Raw genomic sequence first — 14,109 nt, 5'->3', positions numbered from 1 at the left:
GACAGGTGTTTTATACAACAGCCCTTTGTGTGTTCTCTTTTCGACTCCCTCTTCATATTTGCAAATCAAACGCCAGAATCTTCTCCATCTAATCCTTAGCTATCATACTCTGCTTCCATCGGACATTCCACTGATTTCAAAACTTGATCCTCCAGAAAGCGAATAGCATCTTTAAGAAAAAACATGTTATAAAGGATTACCTACGCAAACCGAGCAGCTCATTTTATAGACAAACTTGCTACATGGCAGACCAATCCGAACTCCTCTCTCGCCATATCCAGCCCAACCATTATCACAGCTAATCATGGCTAGCAGGAAAGTCCCTGTCTTGTTCTGTGGCTAAACCAACTAGGCTTGTAATTTAACAATTGTTGTTGTATTTACAGATGGCATACAATTAAGGCACATGAATATCGTTCCAGATGGCATTTCTGCCAAACTCATTTTTATAATAAAAAATGTTTACATTCAAATGCCTCTCCTGTCAAGTAGTGACATGTGACATATGCCTAGTTTCCTGATAAGATGTGCATATATACATGTGTGTTTGCCTCATGCAGCGCAACACACTTCCTTCCCATAAGGTTGATTAGGCTGTTGATTGTGGTCAGTTGAATGCTGTCCCACTCCTTCAATGTCTGTTTGAAGTGTCTTGATATTTTCTGGATACACACTGTCGATCTAGGGCATCCCAAACATGCTCAATGGGTGACATCAATCAAATGTATTTATAAATCACTTCTTACATCAGCTGATGTCACAAAGTACTGTACAGAAACCCAGCTTAAAACTCCAAACAACAAGCAATGCAGGTGTAGAAGCATGTTGGCTAGGAAAAAATTCCCTAGAAAGGCCAGAACCTAGGAAGAAACCTAGAGGGGTTGCCAGTCCTCTTCTAGCTATGCCGGGTGGAGATTATAACAGAACATGGCCAAGATGTTCATAGATGACCAGCAGGGTCAAATAATAACAATCACAGTGGTTGTCGAGGGTCCAACCGGTCAGTACCTCAGGAGGAAATGTCAGTTGGCTTTTCATTGCCGATCATTCAGAGTATCTCTACCGCTCCTGCTGTCTCTAGAGAGTTGAAAACAGCAGGTCTGGGACAGGTAGTACGTCCGGTGAACAGGTCAGGGTTCCATAGCCACAGGCAGAACAGTTGAAACTGGAGCCGCAGCACGGCCAGGTGGACTGGGGGACAGCAAGGAGTCATCAGGCCAGGTAGTCCTGAGGCATGTTCCTAGGGCTCAGGTCCCGGAGAGAGAATTAGAGAGAACATACTTAAATTCACACAGGGGACTGGATAAGACAGGAGAAATACTACCAAATCGGAAAGATGGGTAGGAGCAAGCCCATGTAATGCTTTGTAGGTTAGCAGTAAAACCTTGAAATCAGCCCTTGCCTTAACATATTCGCATGTCTAAGTATGTAGGCCATGGAAGACCTGGGACATTTTCAGCTTCCAGGAATTGTGTACAGATTCTTGCGACATGGGGCTGTGCATTAAATGCTGAAACATGAGGTGATGGCGGTGGATGAATGGCACGACTATGGGCCTCAGGATCGCGTCACAGTATCTCTGTGTGTTCAAATTGCCATTGATAAAATGCAACTGTGTTTGTTGTCCGTAGCTTAGGCTTGCCCATACCATAACCACACCACCACAGTGGGGCATTCTGTTAACCATGTTGACATCAGCAAACTGCTCTCTCACATGACGCCATTCATGTGGTCTGCGGTTGTGAAGTGGGTTGGGCGTACTGCCAAATTCTCTAAAACGATGTTAGAGAAATTAACTTGACATTTTCCGGCAACAGCTCTGGTGGACATTCTAGCAGTCCGCGTGTTAATTTCACCCTCCCTCAACTTGAGACATGGCATTGTGTTGTATGGGTTATCTTGGCAAAAGAGAAATGCTCACTAACAGGGGCGTAAACTAATTTGTGCACGAAATTTGAGAAGCTTTCTGTGCATATGGAACATTTCTAAGATTTTATTTTAGCTCATGAAACATGGGACCAACGCTTTACATGTTGCGTTTATTTTTGTTCAATGTAGTTATTTTTATAACAAAAATAAGCATCGAGGTAGGTACAAGATAATTATTTAGCATGTTTAAGTGATTGATCAAAGACCGAACTTGAGTAAAGGTCATTAAATAATCAATGTTGTGTTGCACCTTGAACCAAATAACTAAGTTTTATTTAGCCTTTTAAACACTTTTGATGCTTTATGAAGAATTCTATATCAAACATTATGTTGAATTACTCAGACAATATTTACAGTTTCTATGAAATATATATATATATATATAGCTAAATTAACTTCACCTTTTTTATGACTCTATTTTGTCATTTACCCAGAAAGTAATATATGGGGCCAGGAGAGCTGGTCATCCATGGTTAAGATTTGTTTAACAAGTCGGGCCTCCGGAGTGGTGCAGTGGTCTAAGGCGCTGCATCGCAGTGCTAGCTGTGCCACTAGCGAGCCTGGTACGAGTCCAGGCGCTGTTGCAGCCGGCTGCGACCGGGAGACCCATGGGGCGGCGCACAATTGGCCCAGCGTCGCCCGGGTTAGGGGAGGATTTGGCCGGCAGGGATGTCCTTGTCTCATCATGCGACGCCTGTGGCGGACCAGGTGTACAGTGTTTCTTCTGACACATTGGTGTGGCTGGCTTCCGGGTTAAGCGGGCATTGTGTCAAGAAGCAGTGCAGCTTAGTTGGATTGTGTTTCGGAGGATCGTGTTTCCTTCGCCTCTCCCGAGTCCGTACCGGAGTTGCAGCGATGCGACAAGAAACTGCCAATTGAATACCACAAAATTGGGGAGAAAAAGTTATAAAAGAGAAATGATTTGTTTCAAAAGTGAATGCCGACTTGAGCTATCTTTAGCCAACAAAAAATTATTGAAGTGATTGGGGCATATATATATATATATATATATATATATATATATATTACTTTTTGTGTGTGTGTGTGATATCTATATAAAAAGCTGATGAAGTAAACCTGGCACCAGCCAATTGTCCGGGAGAAGAATTGATTGATAGAAATACTAGGCGATGGAATTATATTGACCGGTTTAGTGGAATTGAATTGGCCACTGTAGTTTCATAGGCTGTGTATGCTCTGCCTGTAATAAACTATGAGTGGAAAATCTGTCAGACCACTTGAAAGCTGCTGCTACAGTGGTGTTCTCCCATTAATTGCATTATGGAACGAACATTCACTCGTAGGCTACTACCTTGTACGCTTATGTGGATAAATAAATAAATAGTTTAACATTTTTAAGATAACCGTTCTCTGTTGCATCAGCCTCATTTGCTTTTTATGTGTTTTTTTTCTATGTATCCTGGTTGTATGCATTTGGGATCTATTGTCTAACTAAATTTGTTCTCTAATTCACGGAAGATCTGATGGGCTACATATTCACCCATTCGGGTGGCTCTCTCATTGAACAGGTTCCCGCTAATAAATATCTGGGTATTTGGATTGCTAAAGATATAATGTTTAAAAATATATACTGATAAGCTAGTTAAAAAGCTAAGGTTTTAAAGTGGGCTTCTTTTTTTAGAAATAGATGTTGCCTCTACATGAACAGAAGGAAACAGATTGTGCAGTCAACTTTCCTGACAGTTCTTGACTTTGGTGACACCATTTACCAGAATGTGGCAGCCACTACTCTTAAACCATTGGGTGCTGTCTGCCATAGCGCTCTTCACTTTATTATAGGTGACAGTTTTAGTACTCATCACTGCATCCTGTATCAGAATGTCGCCTGGACCTCACTAAAGTCCTGTAGATCACTTAATTATTCCCTTGTTTACAAAGCCGTGCTCCACAAGCTTCCAACATACCTCACTTCCCTTTTGAAATATAAAAATATGAGATACCAAAAATCGTTTCGCACTGTTGGTTAATTAACTCTTCAGGTCCCGCTTGTTTCCACAAAGTTTAGTAAATCCGGCTTTAGGTTTAACGCACCACAGTTATGTAATAGATGTCGACCGATTATGATTTTTCAACGCCGATACCGATTTATTGGAGAACAAAAAAAAGCTGATACCGACTAATCGGACGATTTTTAAAATGTTTTTTTTTAAGTATTTATTTGTAATAATGACAATTACAACAATACTGAATGAACACTTATTTTAACTTAATATAATACATCAATAAAAATAAATTTAGCCTCAAATAAATAATGAAACATGTTCAATTTGGTTTAAATAATGCAAAAACAAAGTGTTGGAGAAAGTAAAAGTGCAATATGTGCCATGTAAAAAAAGCTAACGTTGAACGTTTCTAGTGCAGGCGTTGCGCTAGCGGAACCCCTCGACAACATTCCACTGAAAAGGCAGCACGCGAAATTCAAAAATATTTTTGGGAAATATATAACTTTCACACATTAACAAGTCCAATACAGCAAATGAAAGAAAAGCTTCTTGTTAATCTACCCATCGTGTCCGATTTCAAAAAGGCTTTCCAGCGAAAGCACAACATAGGTAATAGCCAAGTCAAAAAAACACACAGCCATTTTTCCAGCCAAAGACGGGAGTCACAAAAAGCAGAAATATAGATCAAATTAATCACTAACCTTTGATGACCTTCATAAGACATCATGTTACACAATACATGTATGTTTTGTTCGATAATGTGCATATTTATATCCAAAAATCTCAGTTTACATTGGCGCGTTACATGCAGTAATGTTTTGATTCCAAAACATCCGGTGATTTTGCAGAAATACTCATAATAAACATTGATAAAAGATACAAGTGTTATTCACAGAATTAAAGATATACTTCTCCTTAATGCAACCGCTGTGTCAGATTTTAAAAAAAAACTTTACTGAAAAAGCATAATCTGAGAACGGTGCTCAGAGCCCAATCCAGCCAAAGAAATATCCGCCATGTTGGAGTCAACAGAAGTTAGAAATAACACTAAATATTCACTTACATTTGATCTTCATCAGAAGGCTCTCCCAAGAATCCTGGTTCGACAATAAATGACTGATTTGTTCCATAAAGTCCATCATTTATGTCCAAATAGCCACTTGTTGTTAGCGTGTTCAGCCCAGCAATCCATCTTCAGGCGTGAGTACTTCGTCCAGACAAAAACTCAGTTCCATTACAGGTCGTAGAAACAAGTCAAACGATGAATGGAATTAATCTTTAGGATGTTTTTAACATAAATCATCAATAAGGTTCCAACCGGAGAATTTCATTGTCTGAAGAAAAGCACTGGAACAAGAGCTAACTCTGTCGGGAGCGCACATCACGAGCCTGAGACACTCTGCCAGACCCATGACTCATTCAGCTCCCATTCCTCCCTCCTTTATAGCAGAAGCCTGAAACAAGTTTCTAAAGACGGTTGACATCTAGTGGAAGCTGTAGGAAGTGCAACTTGACTCCATAGACACTGTGTATTCGGTAGGCAAAGCTACAAACCTCAGATTTCCCACTTCCTGGTTAGATTTTGTCTCAGGTTTTCACCTGCCATATGAGTTCTGTTATACTCACAGACATCATTCAAACAGTTTTAGAAACTTCAGTGTTTTCTATCCAATACTAATAATACTATGCATATATTAGCATCTGGGACAGAGTAGGAGGCAGTTCACTCTGGGCACGCTATTCATCCAAAAGTGAAAATGCTGCCCCCTATCCCAAAAAGGTTAAGTTCCTTGCTTAGAACATGAGAACATATGAAAGTTGGTGGTTCCTTTTAACATGAGACTTCAATATTCCAAGGTAAGAGGTTTTCGGTTGTAGTTAATATAGTATTTATAGGACTATTTCTCTCTCTACCATTTGTATTTCATATACCTTTGACTATTGAATGTTCTTATAGGCACTTTAGTATTGCAAGTGTAACAGTATAGCTTCCATCCCTCTTCGCCCCTACCTGGGCTCAAACCAGGAACACATCGACAACAGCCACCCTCGAAGCAGCGTTACCCATGCAGAGCAAGGGGAACAACTACTCCAAGTCTCGGAGCGAGTGATGTTTGAAACGCTATTAGCGCACACCCCGCTAACTAGCTAGCCATTTCACATCGATTACACCAGCCTAATCTTGGGAGTTGATAGGCTTGAAGTCATAAACCGCTCAGTGCTTGAAGCACAGCGAAGAGCTGCTGGCAAAACGCATGAAAGTGCTGTTTGAATGAATGCTTCAACGTCATAGTGCCCTCAAAGCTCATGAATAAACTAAGGACCCTGGGACTAAACACCTCCCTCTTCAACTGGACCCTGGACTTCCTGGCGGGCTGCTCCCAGGTGATAGGGGTAGGTAACAACACATCCGCCACGCTGATCCTCAACACGGGGACCTCGGGTGCATGCTCAGTCCCCTCGTGTACTGCCTGTTCACTCATGACAGCACAGCCAGGCACGACTCCAACACCGTCATTAAGTTTGCCGATGACACAACAGTGGTAGGCCTGATCACCGACAACGCAGAGAAATCCTATTGGGGGGAGGTCAGAGACCATGTTGAGAGCTTCAAGTTCCTTGGCGTCCACATCACCAACAAACTAACATGGTCCAAGCACACCAAGACAGTTGTGAAGAGGGCACGTCAGAACCTATTCCCCCTCAGGAGACTGAAAAGATTTGGCATGGGTCCTCGGATTCTCAAAAGGTTCTACAGCTGCACCATCGAGAGCATCCTGACTGGTTGCATCACTGGCTGGTGTAGCAACTGCTCGGCCTCCGACCGCAAGGCACTACAGAGGGTAGTGCACACGGCCCAGTACATCACTGGGGCCAAGCTTCCTGCCATCCAGGACCTCTATACCAGGCGGCGTCAGAGGAAGGCCCAAAAAATGATCAGCCATCCTAGTCATAGACTGTTCTCTCTGCTACTGCATGGCAAGCGGTACTGGAGCACCAAGTCTAGGTCCAAGAGGCTGTTAATAAGCTTCTACCCCCAAGCCATAAGACTCCTGAGCATCTAATCAAATGGCTACCCAAACTATTTGCATTGCCCACCCCCTATTTTACTCTGCTGCTATCCTCTGTTTGTCTATGCATAGTCACTTTAACTCTACCTACATGTACATATTGCCTCAATTACCTCAAATAACCAGTGCCCACGAACATTGACTCTGTACCAGTACCCCTGTATATAGTCTCGCGACAGTTATTTTACTGCTGATTTGTTACTTAACCAACAATGCAGTTAAGAAAAATAAGTGTTAAGGGCTTGTAAGTAAGCATTTCACTGTAAGGTCTACACCTGTTGTATTCGGCGCATGTGACAAATAACATTTGTTTTCACCAATAGAATAGGTATACTTTTCTACTAAGGGCAATATTAGGTTGACATAGGCTGGTGATTTTACTTTTTGTTACTAGTCTTGTTTCCAGAGGGAAAAGTAAATGTGGCAGTCAGCATCAAAATTAGGTAAAGATGTGTAACCATTATCTAAATCCGGTTACGCACCCAATGCGTATGGGTCTGGTAAATTTCTCAAATGTCGGTTAACAAAAAATTCTGCCGGTCAAATATCCGGCGCCACGTTTTCCTAACGGAAATTCTGCTTCAAACCAAGTCTTTCAGTTGATTTGTTCACATAATTTTTCTAAGCTTTCCAGTAGCATTTGAAACAAAACAAAGCGGTGCATTAGTCTCTCCTGGCACCATATACTTTTTTTCAGGGTACATGAAAAATGGAAGTCCAAAAAAACAAAACATCCTTCACATTTTATTTGGGCCACTCAAAACACTAATTTAAACATCTTAGCTTTGGAACAATATTTTTCATACCCTCAGCATTTTAGAAAATAATGTGCTTTAATTTTAGCAGGCCTTTATCTGAATGAGCAGCCTGGTCTCATAGACTAGAAATAACATAGTAACACCAGTATCTTTGGGCTCCCGTGTGGCGCAGCAGTCAAGGCATTGCATCTGTGCAAGAGGCGTCACTGCAGTACCTGGTTTAAATCCAGGCTGCTTCACATCCGGCCGTGATTGGGAATCCCATAGGGCAGCGCACAATTGGCACAGCGGTGTCCGGGTTTGACCTGGGTAGGCCATCATTGTAAAATAATTTGTTCTTAACCGACTTGCCTAGTTTAATAAAGGGTAAAAAAATAAATAATTTAAAACACTCAAATTAGTATGACATGTTAAGTTTGGTATGGTCACATACCTCGAATGTCTAGCAACCCAAAGATTGTGAATTTGAGTCTCATGGACAATTTTAGCTAATTTGCAACTTTTCAGCTACTTTTTAGCAACCTTGCAACTACTTGGCATTTTAGCTAACCCTAACCCTAACCTTAAAACCCTTTAACCTAACTCCCAAATGTAACCCTAACCCCTAGATACCTAGATTATTATAATTTTTTAAAAACATTTAATAGGAATTGTAATTAGTAACATATCATACTAAATGGAGTGTCTTGGATTTACACTACACTACCGGTCAAAAGTTTTAGAACACCTACTCATTCAAGGGTTTTTCTTTATTTTACCCCCCAAAAAATTACATTGTTGAAAAATAGTGACGACATCGAAAGTTTGAAATAATACATGGAATCATGTAGTAACCAAAAAATGTTTAAACAATTTCTAAATATAGTTGTGATTCTTCAAATAGCCAACCTTTGTCTTAGGTAGGCACCTGGAATGCATTTCAATTAACAGGTGTGCCTTAAGTTGTGGAATTTCTTCCCTTAATGCGTTTTGAGCCAACCAGTTGTGCTGTGACAAGGTGGGGGGGGGGGGTATACAGAAGATGTCCCTATTTGGTAAAGGACAGCTCAAATAAACAAAGAGAAATGACAGTCCATCATTACTTAAAGGTCAGTCAATCTGGAAAATTTCATGAACTTTGAATGTTTCTTCAAGTGCAGTCGCAAAAACCATCAAGCGCTATGAAAAAACTGGTTCTCATGGGGACCGCCACAGGAAAGGAAGACTTAGAGTAACCTCTGCTGCAGAGGATAAGTTCATTAGTCATCAGCCTCAGAAATTACAGCCCAAATAAATGTTTCACAGAGTTCAAGTAACCGACACATCCCATCATCAACTGTTCAGAGGAGACTGCGTGAATCAGGCCTTCATGGTCGAATTGCTGCGAAGAAACCACTACTAAAGCACACTATTAAGATGACGTGCTTGGGCCAAGAAACACAAGCAATGGACATTAGACTGGTGGAAATCTGCCCTTTGGTTTCAAGGGTCCAAATTGGAGATTTTTGTTTCCAACCGCCGTGTCTTTGTGAGATGCGGTTCGGGTGAACTCTGCATCTCTGCATGTGTATTTCCCACCGTGTAGCATGGAGGAGGTGGTGTGGGGGCTCTTTGCTGGTGATACTGTCAGTGATTCTATTTAGAATTCAAGGTACACTTAACCAGCATGGCTACCAGGGCATTCTGCAGTGATACGACATCCCATCTGGTTTGGGCTTAGTCCCACTATCATTTGTTTATCAACAGGACAATGACCCAACACACCTCCAGGCTGTGTAAGGGCTATTTTACCAAGATGGAGAGTGATAGAGTGCTGCATCAGATGACCTGGCCTCCACAATCCCCCCTCGACCTCAACCAAATTGAGATGGTTTGGGATTAGTTGGACCGCAGAGTGAATGAAAAGCAGCCAATCATTGCTCAGCATTTGAGAACTCCTTCAAGACTATTGGAAAAGCATTCCAGGTGAAAATGGTTGAGTGTTTTAAAGCTGTCATCAAGGCAAGGGGTGGCTATTTGTAGAATCTCAAATGTAAAAATATAAAAACAATTTTTTTTAGGGGGGGTGGGGGTTACTACATGATTTTTCACTATTATTCTACAATGAAGAAAAATAGTTAAAATAAAAATAACCCCTTTAATGACAAGGTGTTCTAAAACTTTTAACCGGTGGTGTATGTATGTATATACGTATTCATACACACACACAAGTATGTGGACAGCTCTTCAAATTAGTGCATTCAGCTAATTCAGCCATACCCGTTGCTGATGGGTGTGTTAAATGTAGCACACAGCCATGCAATCTCCATAGACAAACATTGGCAGTAGAATGACCTTACTGAAGAGCTCAGTGACTTTCAACATGGCACTGTTATAGGATGCCACCTTTCCAAGTCAGTTCATCAAATTTCTGCCCTACTAGAGCTGTCCTGGTCAACCGTAAGTGCTGTTATGTAGAAACTTCTAGGAGCAACAACAGCTCACCTGTGAAGTGGTAAGCCACACAAGTTCGCAGAACGGAACTGCCGAGTGCTGAAACACGTAGCGGGTAAAAAATAATCTGTCCTCAGTTGCAACACTCTACCAAGTTCCAAACTGCCTCTGGAAGCAACTTCAGCAAAATTAATTATTTGTCGGGGGCTTCATGAAATGGGTTTCCATGGCTGAGCAGCCATGAAAACCCAGATCACCATGTGCAATGCCAAGTGTCGGCTGGAGTGGTGTAAAGCTTGTCGCCATTGACAGCAGTGGAAACGCGTTCTCTTGAGTGATGAATCAAGCTTCACCATCTGGCAGTCCGACGGATTAATCTGGGTTTGGCGGATGCCAGGAGAGCACTACCTGCCCCTATGCGCAGTGCCAAATGTAAAGTTTGGAATATTGGTCTGTGGCTGTTTTTCATGGTTCAGGCTTGGCCCCTTACCCCTTCACTGGAATTATCTTAACCCTACAGCATACAATGATATTCTAGATGATTCTGTGCTGTACAGAGCCCTGCCCTCAACCCCATCGAACACCTTTGGGATGAATTGGAGCGCCGACTGTGAGCCAGGCCTAATCGCCCAACATTAGTGCTTGACCTCGCTAATGCTCGTGGCTGAATGGAAGCAAGTCTCCACAGCAATGTTCAAACATCTAGTGGAGGCTGTTATAGCAGCAAAGGGGTGGACCAACTCCATATTAATGATGCTCGATGAGCAGTTTTACTTTTTTTTTTATTTTTTTACTTTTGATCATGTAGTGTAAATGCAGAATAATTCGAAAGGCTCTGAGACCAGGTTGAAAGGAGGAGTTCCTTGCTGATTCATGTCATTGAAGATGCATTTTGTGATGATATTGGTCTATCACCTTTGACAAGCCCCTTTTTATTAGAGCTCTGATTGATAACCACTCTTTAGGGATGGTGAAAGCCAGCAGCATATGTGACAGGCCTTTAAATCAAATCAAATTTTATTGGGCACATACACATGGTTAGCAGATGTTAATGCGAGTTTAGTGAAATGATTGTGCTTCTAGTTCCGACCATGCAGTATTATCTAACTAGTAATCTAACAACTACCTTATACACACACATTGTAAGGGGATGGAATAAGAATATGTCCATAAAAATATATGGATGCACGATGGCTGAGCTGCATAGGCAGGATGCAGTAGTGATAAGCAGTGATACATTTATTACATCCAATTTTTTATTATTAAAGTGGGTAGAGATTTGAGTCAGTATGTTGGCAGCAGCCACTCAATGTTAGTGATGGCTGTTTAACAGTCTGATGGCCTTGAGATAGAAGCTGTTTTTCAGTCTCTCGGTCCCAGTTTTGATGTACAGTACATTCCTCTGAATACTAAGTGTTTTCTGTGTTTTGTTACTTGTATTATATTAAATGCTAGCACCGAATTCATAGAAAGAAGATTACAATTGCATTAAATTCATGACATGTCCCCCTGTCCCTAGTGAAAGTCCCATAGCTTTGAAGAGTCAGTTAATTCTGATTAGCAAAATGAAACTTCTTGCAGCTAATCCTCTTTCAATTTGTTGCTTTCCTTATGTATTTGCTTTTTAATAACTTTCTCCTTTCTGTTTTTCAGAAAGCCATAGATCTGGCCAGCAAGGCAGCCCAGGAGGATAAAGCTCAGAACTACGACGAGGCCCTGCGTCTATACCAACACGCTGTTCAGTACTTCCTACACGTAGTAAAATGTACGCTTCAAGACCATGAGATATTTGCATGCTGCTCTTTCATCTTGTCAGCAGAATGTATTTTTCCATTTCACACAGTCCAGGGGGATTACTGTAATTGTGATTATTTTCTAAATAAAAACAGATACTTGAGACCAAATTTAATACAATCCTTGCATTCCTCTCCTTCCAGATGAAGCCCAGGGTGACAAAGCCAAACAGAGCATCAGGGCCAAGTGTGCTGAGTACCTTGACAGAGCAGAGAAGCTCAAAGATTATCTGAAGAAGAAAGAGAAGGCTCCACCCGCCAAGCCTGTGAAGGAGTCCCAAGCTGACGACAAAGGGTGTGTGTGTGTGCGCGCGCAGTCTTTGCTCATGCAATGAGGCTTGGCTGTGAGTGTGTGTGTGTGGGGGGGGGTTATTGGAATGTGATGTCAATTAGTTGGATCAAAAACATCTTGTGGTTCTGTGTACACGTGTGCTCTTCAGCATAATTGAGATGGATTATTATTGTGCAGAAATGAAAGCGATGAAGGAGATGACCCAGAGAAAAAGAAGTTCCAAAACCAACTTTCAGGTTAGTTGTATCACTGACATACTGTGTGAAAGTTTTACTTTTGAATTGCATTACAACGCTCTGTCACAATTTTATATGAGGTTATTTGGCTCAGTTTCATTTTACTTTTACCTCACCCGGTTGAGGTGTCTAATAAATCAGTTTATTATTAGGTTTTCACATGAATGTATCTGAATATTTTCCTTTACTGTAAAGTTATTTGTATGTTCCCTTCATACTGGATTTTGTTTTTTTAGGCGCCATCGTTATGGAAAAGCCAAACATCAAGTGGAATGATGTTGCCGGTTTAGAGGGAGCCAAAGAGGCACTGAAAGAAGCTGTTATTTTGCCAATTAAATTCCCACATCTTTTCACAGGTAATGCATTCTTACTGCCTCAGATCTCCAGAGAATTAATGATGATGTAATATCAGAATGTATGAGAAACATGCTGAAACTTCCACTATTGGCTAATTTGTTGGGCCTTTGGAACCTACTGAAAATGAGTCTATCCAACAACATTGTATAGAATCAATTGATTATTACCGTTCAGTCATTTGAAAATGAGAAGCTTAGCCTATTTCTTCCCCACTGTTATTCACGACCACTCCCAAAGACATGTGTCTGTCTGTCAGGTAAAAGAACGCCATGGAGGGGGATCCTGCTCTTTGGTCCTCCTGGTACAGGAAAGTCCTACCTGGCTAAAGCTGTGGCCACAGAGGCCAACAACTCCACCTTTTTCTCGATCTCCTCCTCTGACCTGGTGTCCAAGTGGCTGGGAGAGAGTGAAAAGTGAGATTTTACTCTTAATCCAGGGAAACATTAGTGATTATTTGTAGATATAAATCCAATGATGCTGTTTTAATGGTTGTAAATTAGGCCTAGATTAAGCCTATTTCTAGACAAAAAAGCAAACTCGATAGAGATTATATTCCCCGTTCGGGGAAAAAGCATTTTTAGTCCTGGATTTAAGTTTAATCTGTGTGAGGGACACCAGCTCCATGTGTCTATTGGGGAAAATAATATGACCAGCTTTATGTTTCTTTGAGCCTCCTTTCTCCTCTCCAGGTTAGTAAAGAACTTGTTCACTCTTGCACGGGAGCACAAACCCTCCATCATCTTCATAGATGAGATAGACTCACTGTGCGGCTCCAGGAGTGAGAACGAGAGTGAGGCAGCTCGCCGCATCAAGACAGAGTTTCTGGTTCAGATGCAGGGTGAGAGCGACAGAACAATTTACTTACATACATACATACATACATACATACATACATACATACATTATATTACATACACTTATTCTAAAATTGATTAAATATTTTTTCCCCTCAATCTACACACAATGCTCCATAATGTTAAAGCAAAAACAGGTTTTTATTTTTAAAAATGGAAATGTCACATTTACATAGGTATTCAGACCCTTTAACTCAGTACTTTGTTTATGCACTTTTGGCAGCAATGACAGCATTGAGTCTTCTTTGGTATGACGCTATAAGCTTGGCACACCTGTATTTGGGGAGTTTCTCCCATTCTTCTCTGCAGATCCTCTCAACCTCTGTCAGGTTGGATGGATAGCATTGCTGCACAGCTATTTTCAGGTCTCTCCAGAGATGATCGGGTTCAAGTCTGGGCTCTGGCTGGGCTACTTGAGGACATTCAGAGATTTGTCCTGAAGC

At 41.4% G+C, this 14,109-nt stretch overlaps 1 protein-coding gene across 2 annotated transcripts in view; it reads left to right on the top strand.

The window, feature by feature from the left end:
• LOC109874945 (vacuolar protein sorting-associated protein 4B) overlaps positions 1-14,109 on the top strand; it is a 36,456-nt gene that overhangs the window by 13,887 nt on the left and 8,460 nt on the right. For both annotated transcript variants that reach the window (XM_020467018.2, XM_020467019.2), the window contains 6 exons: positions 11,788-11,899; positions 12,072-12,222; positions 12,397-12,455; positions 12,692-12,811; positions 13,069-13,225; positions 13,502-13,650. In XM_020467018.2, the coding sequence (XP_020322607.1) occupies positions 11,788-11,899; positions 12,072-12,222; positions 12,397-12,455; positions 12,692-12,811; positions 13,069-13,225; positions 13,502-13,650 (748 nt within the window). The remainder of the gene's footprint in view (positions 1-11,787; positions 11,900-12,071; positions 12,223-12,396; positions 12,456-12,691; positions 12,812-13,068; positions 13,226-13,501; positions 13,651-14,109) is intronic.

This window comes from Oncorhynchus kisutch, linkage group LG30 (genome assembly GCF_002021735.2).
Source record: "Oncorhynchus kisutch isolate 150728-3 linkage group LG30, Okis_V2, whole genome shotgun sequence".
Lineage (NCBI taxonomy): Eukaryota > Metazoa > Chordata > Actinopteri > Salmoniformes > Salmonidae > Oncorhynchus > Oncorhynchus kisutch.
Note: the sequence above shows the minus strand (reverse complement) of the source record. Positions and strands in the feature narration are given on the sequence as shown.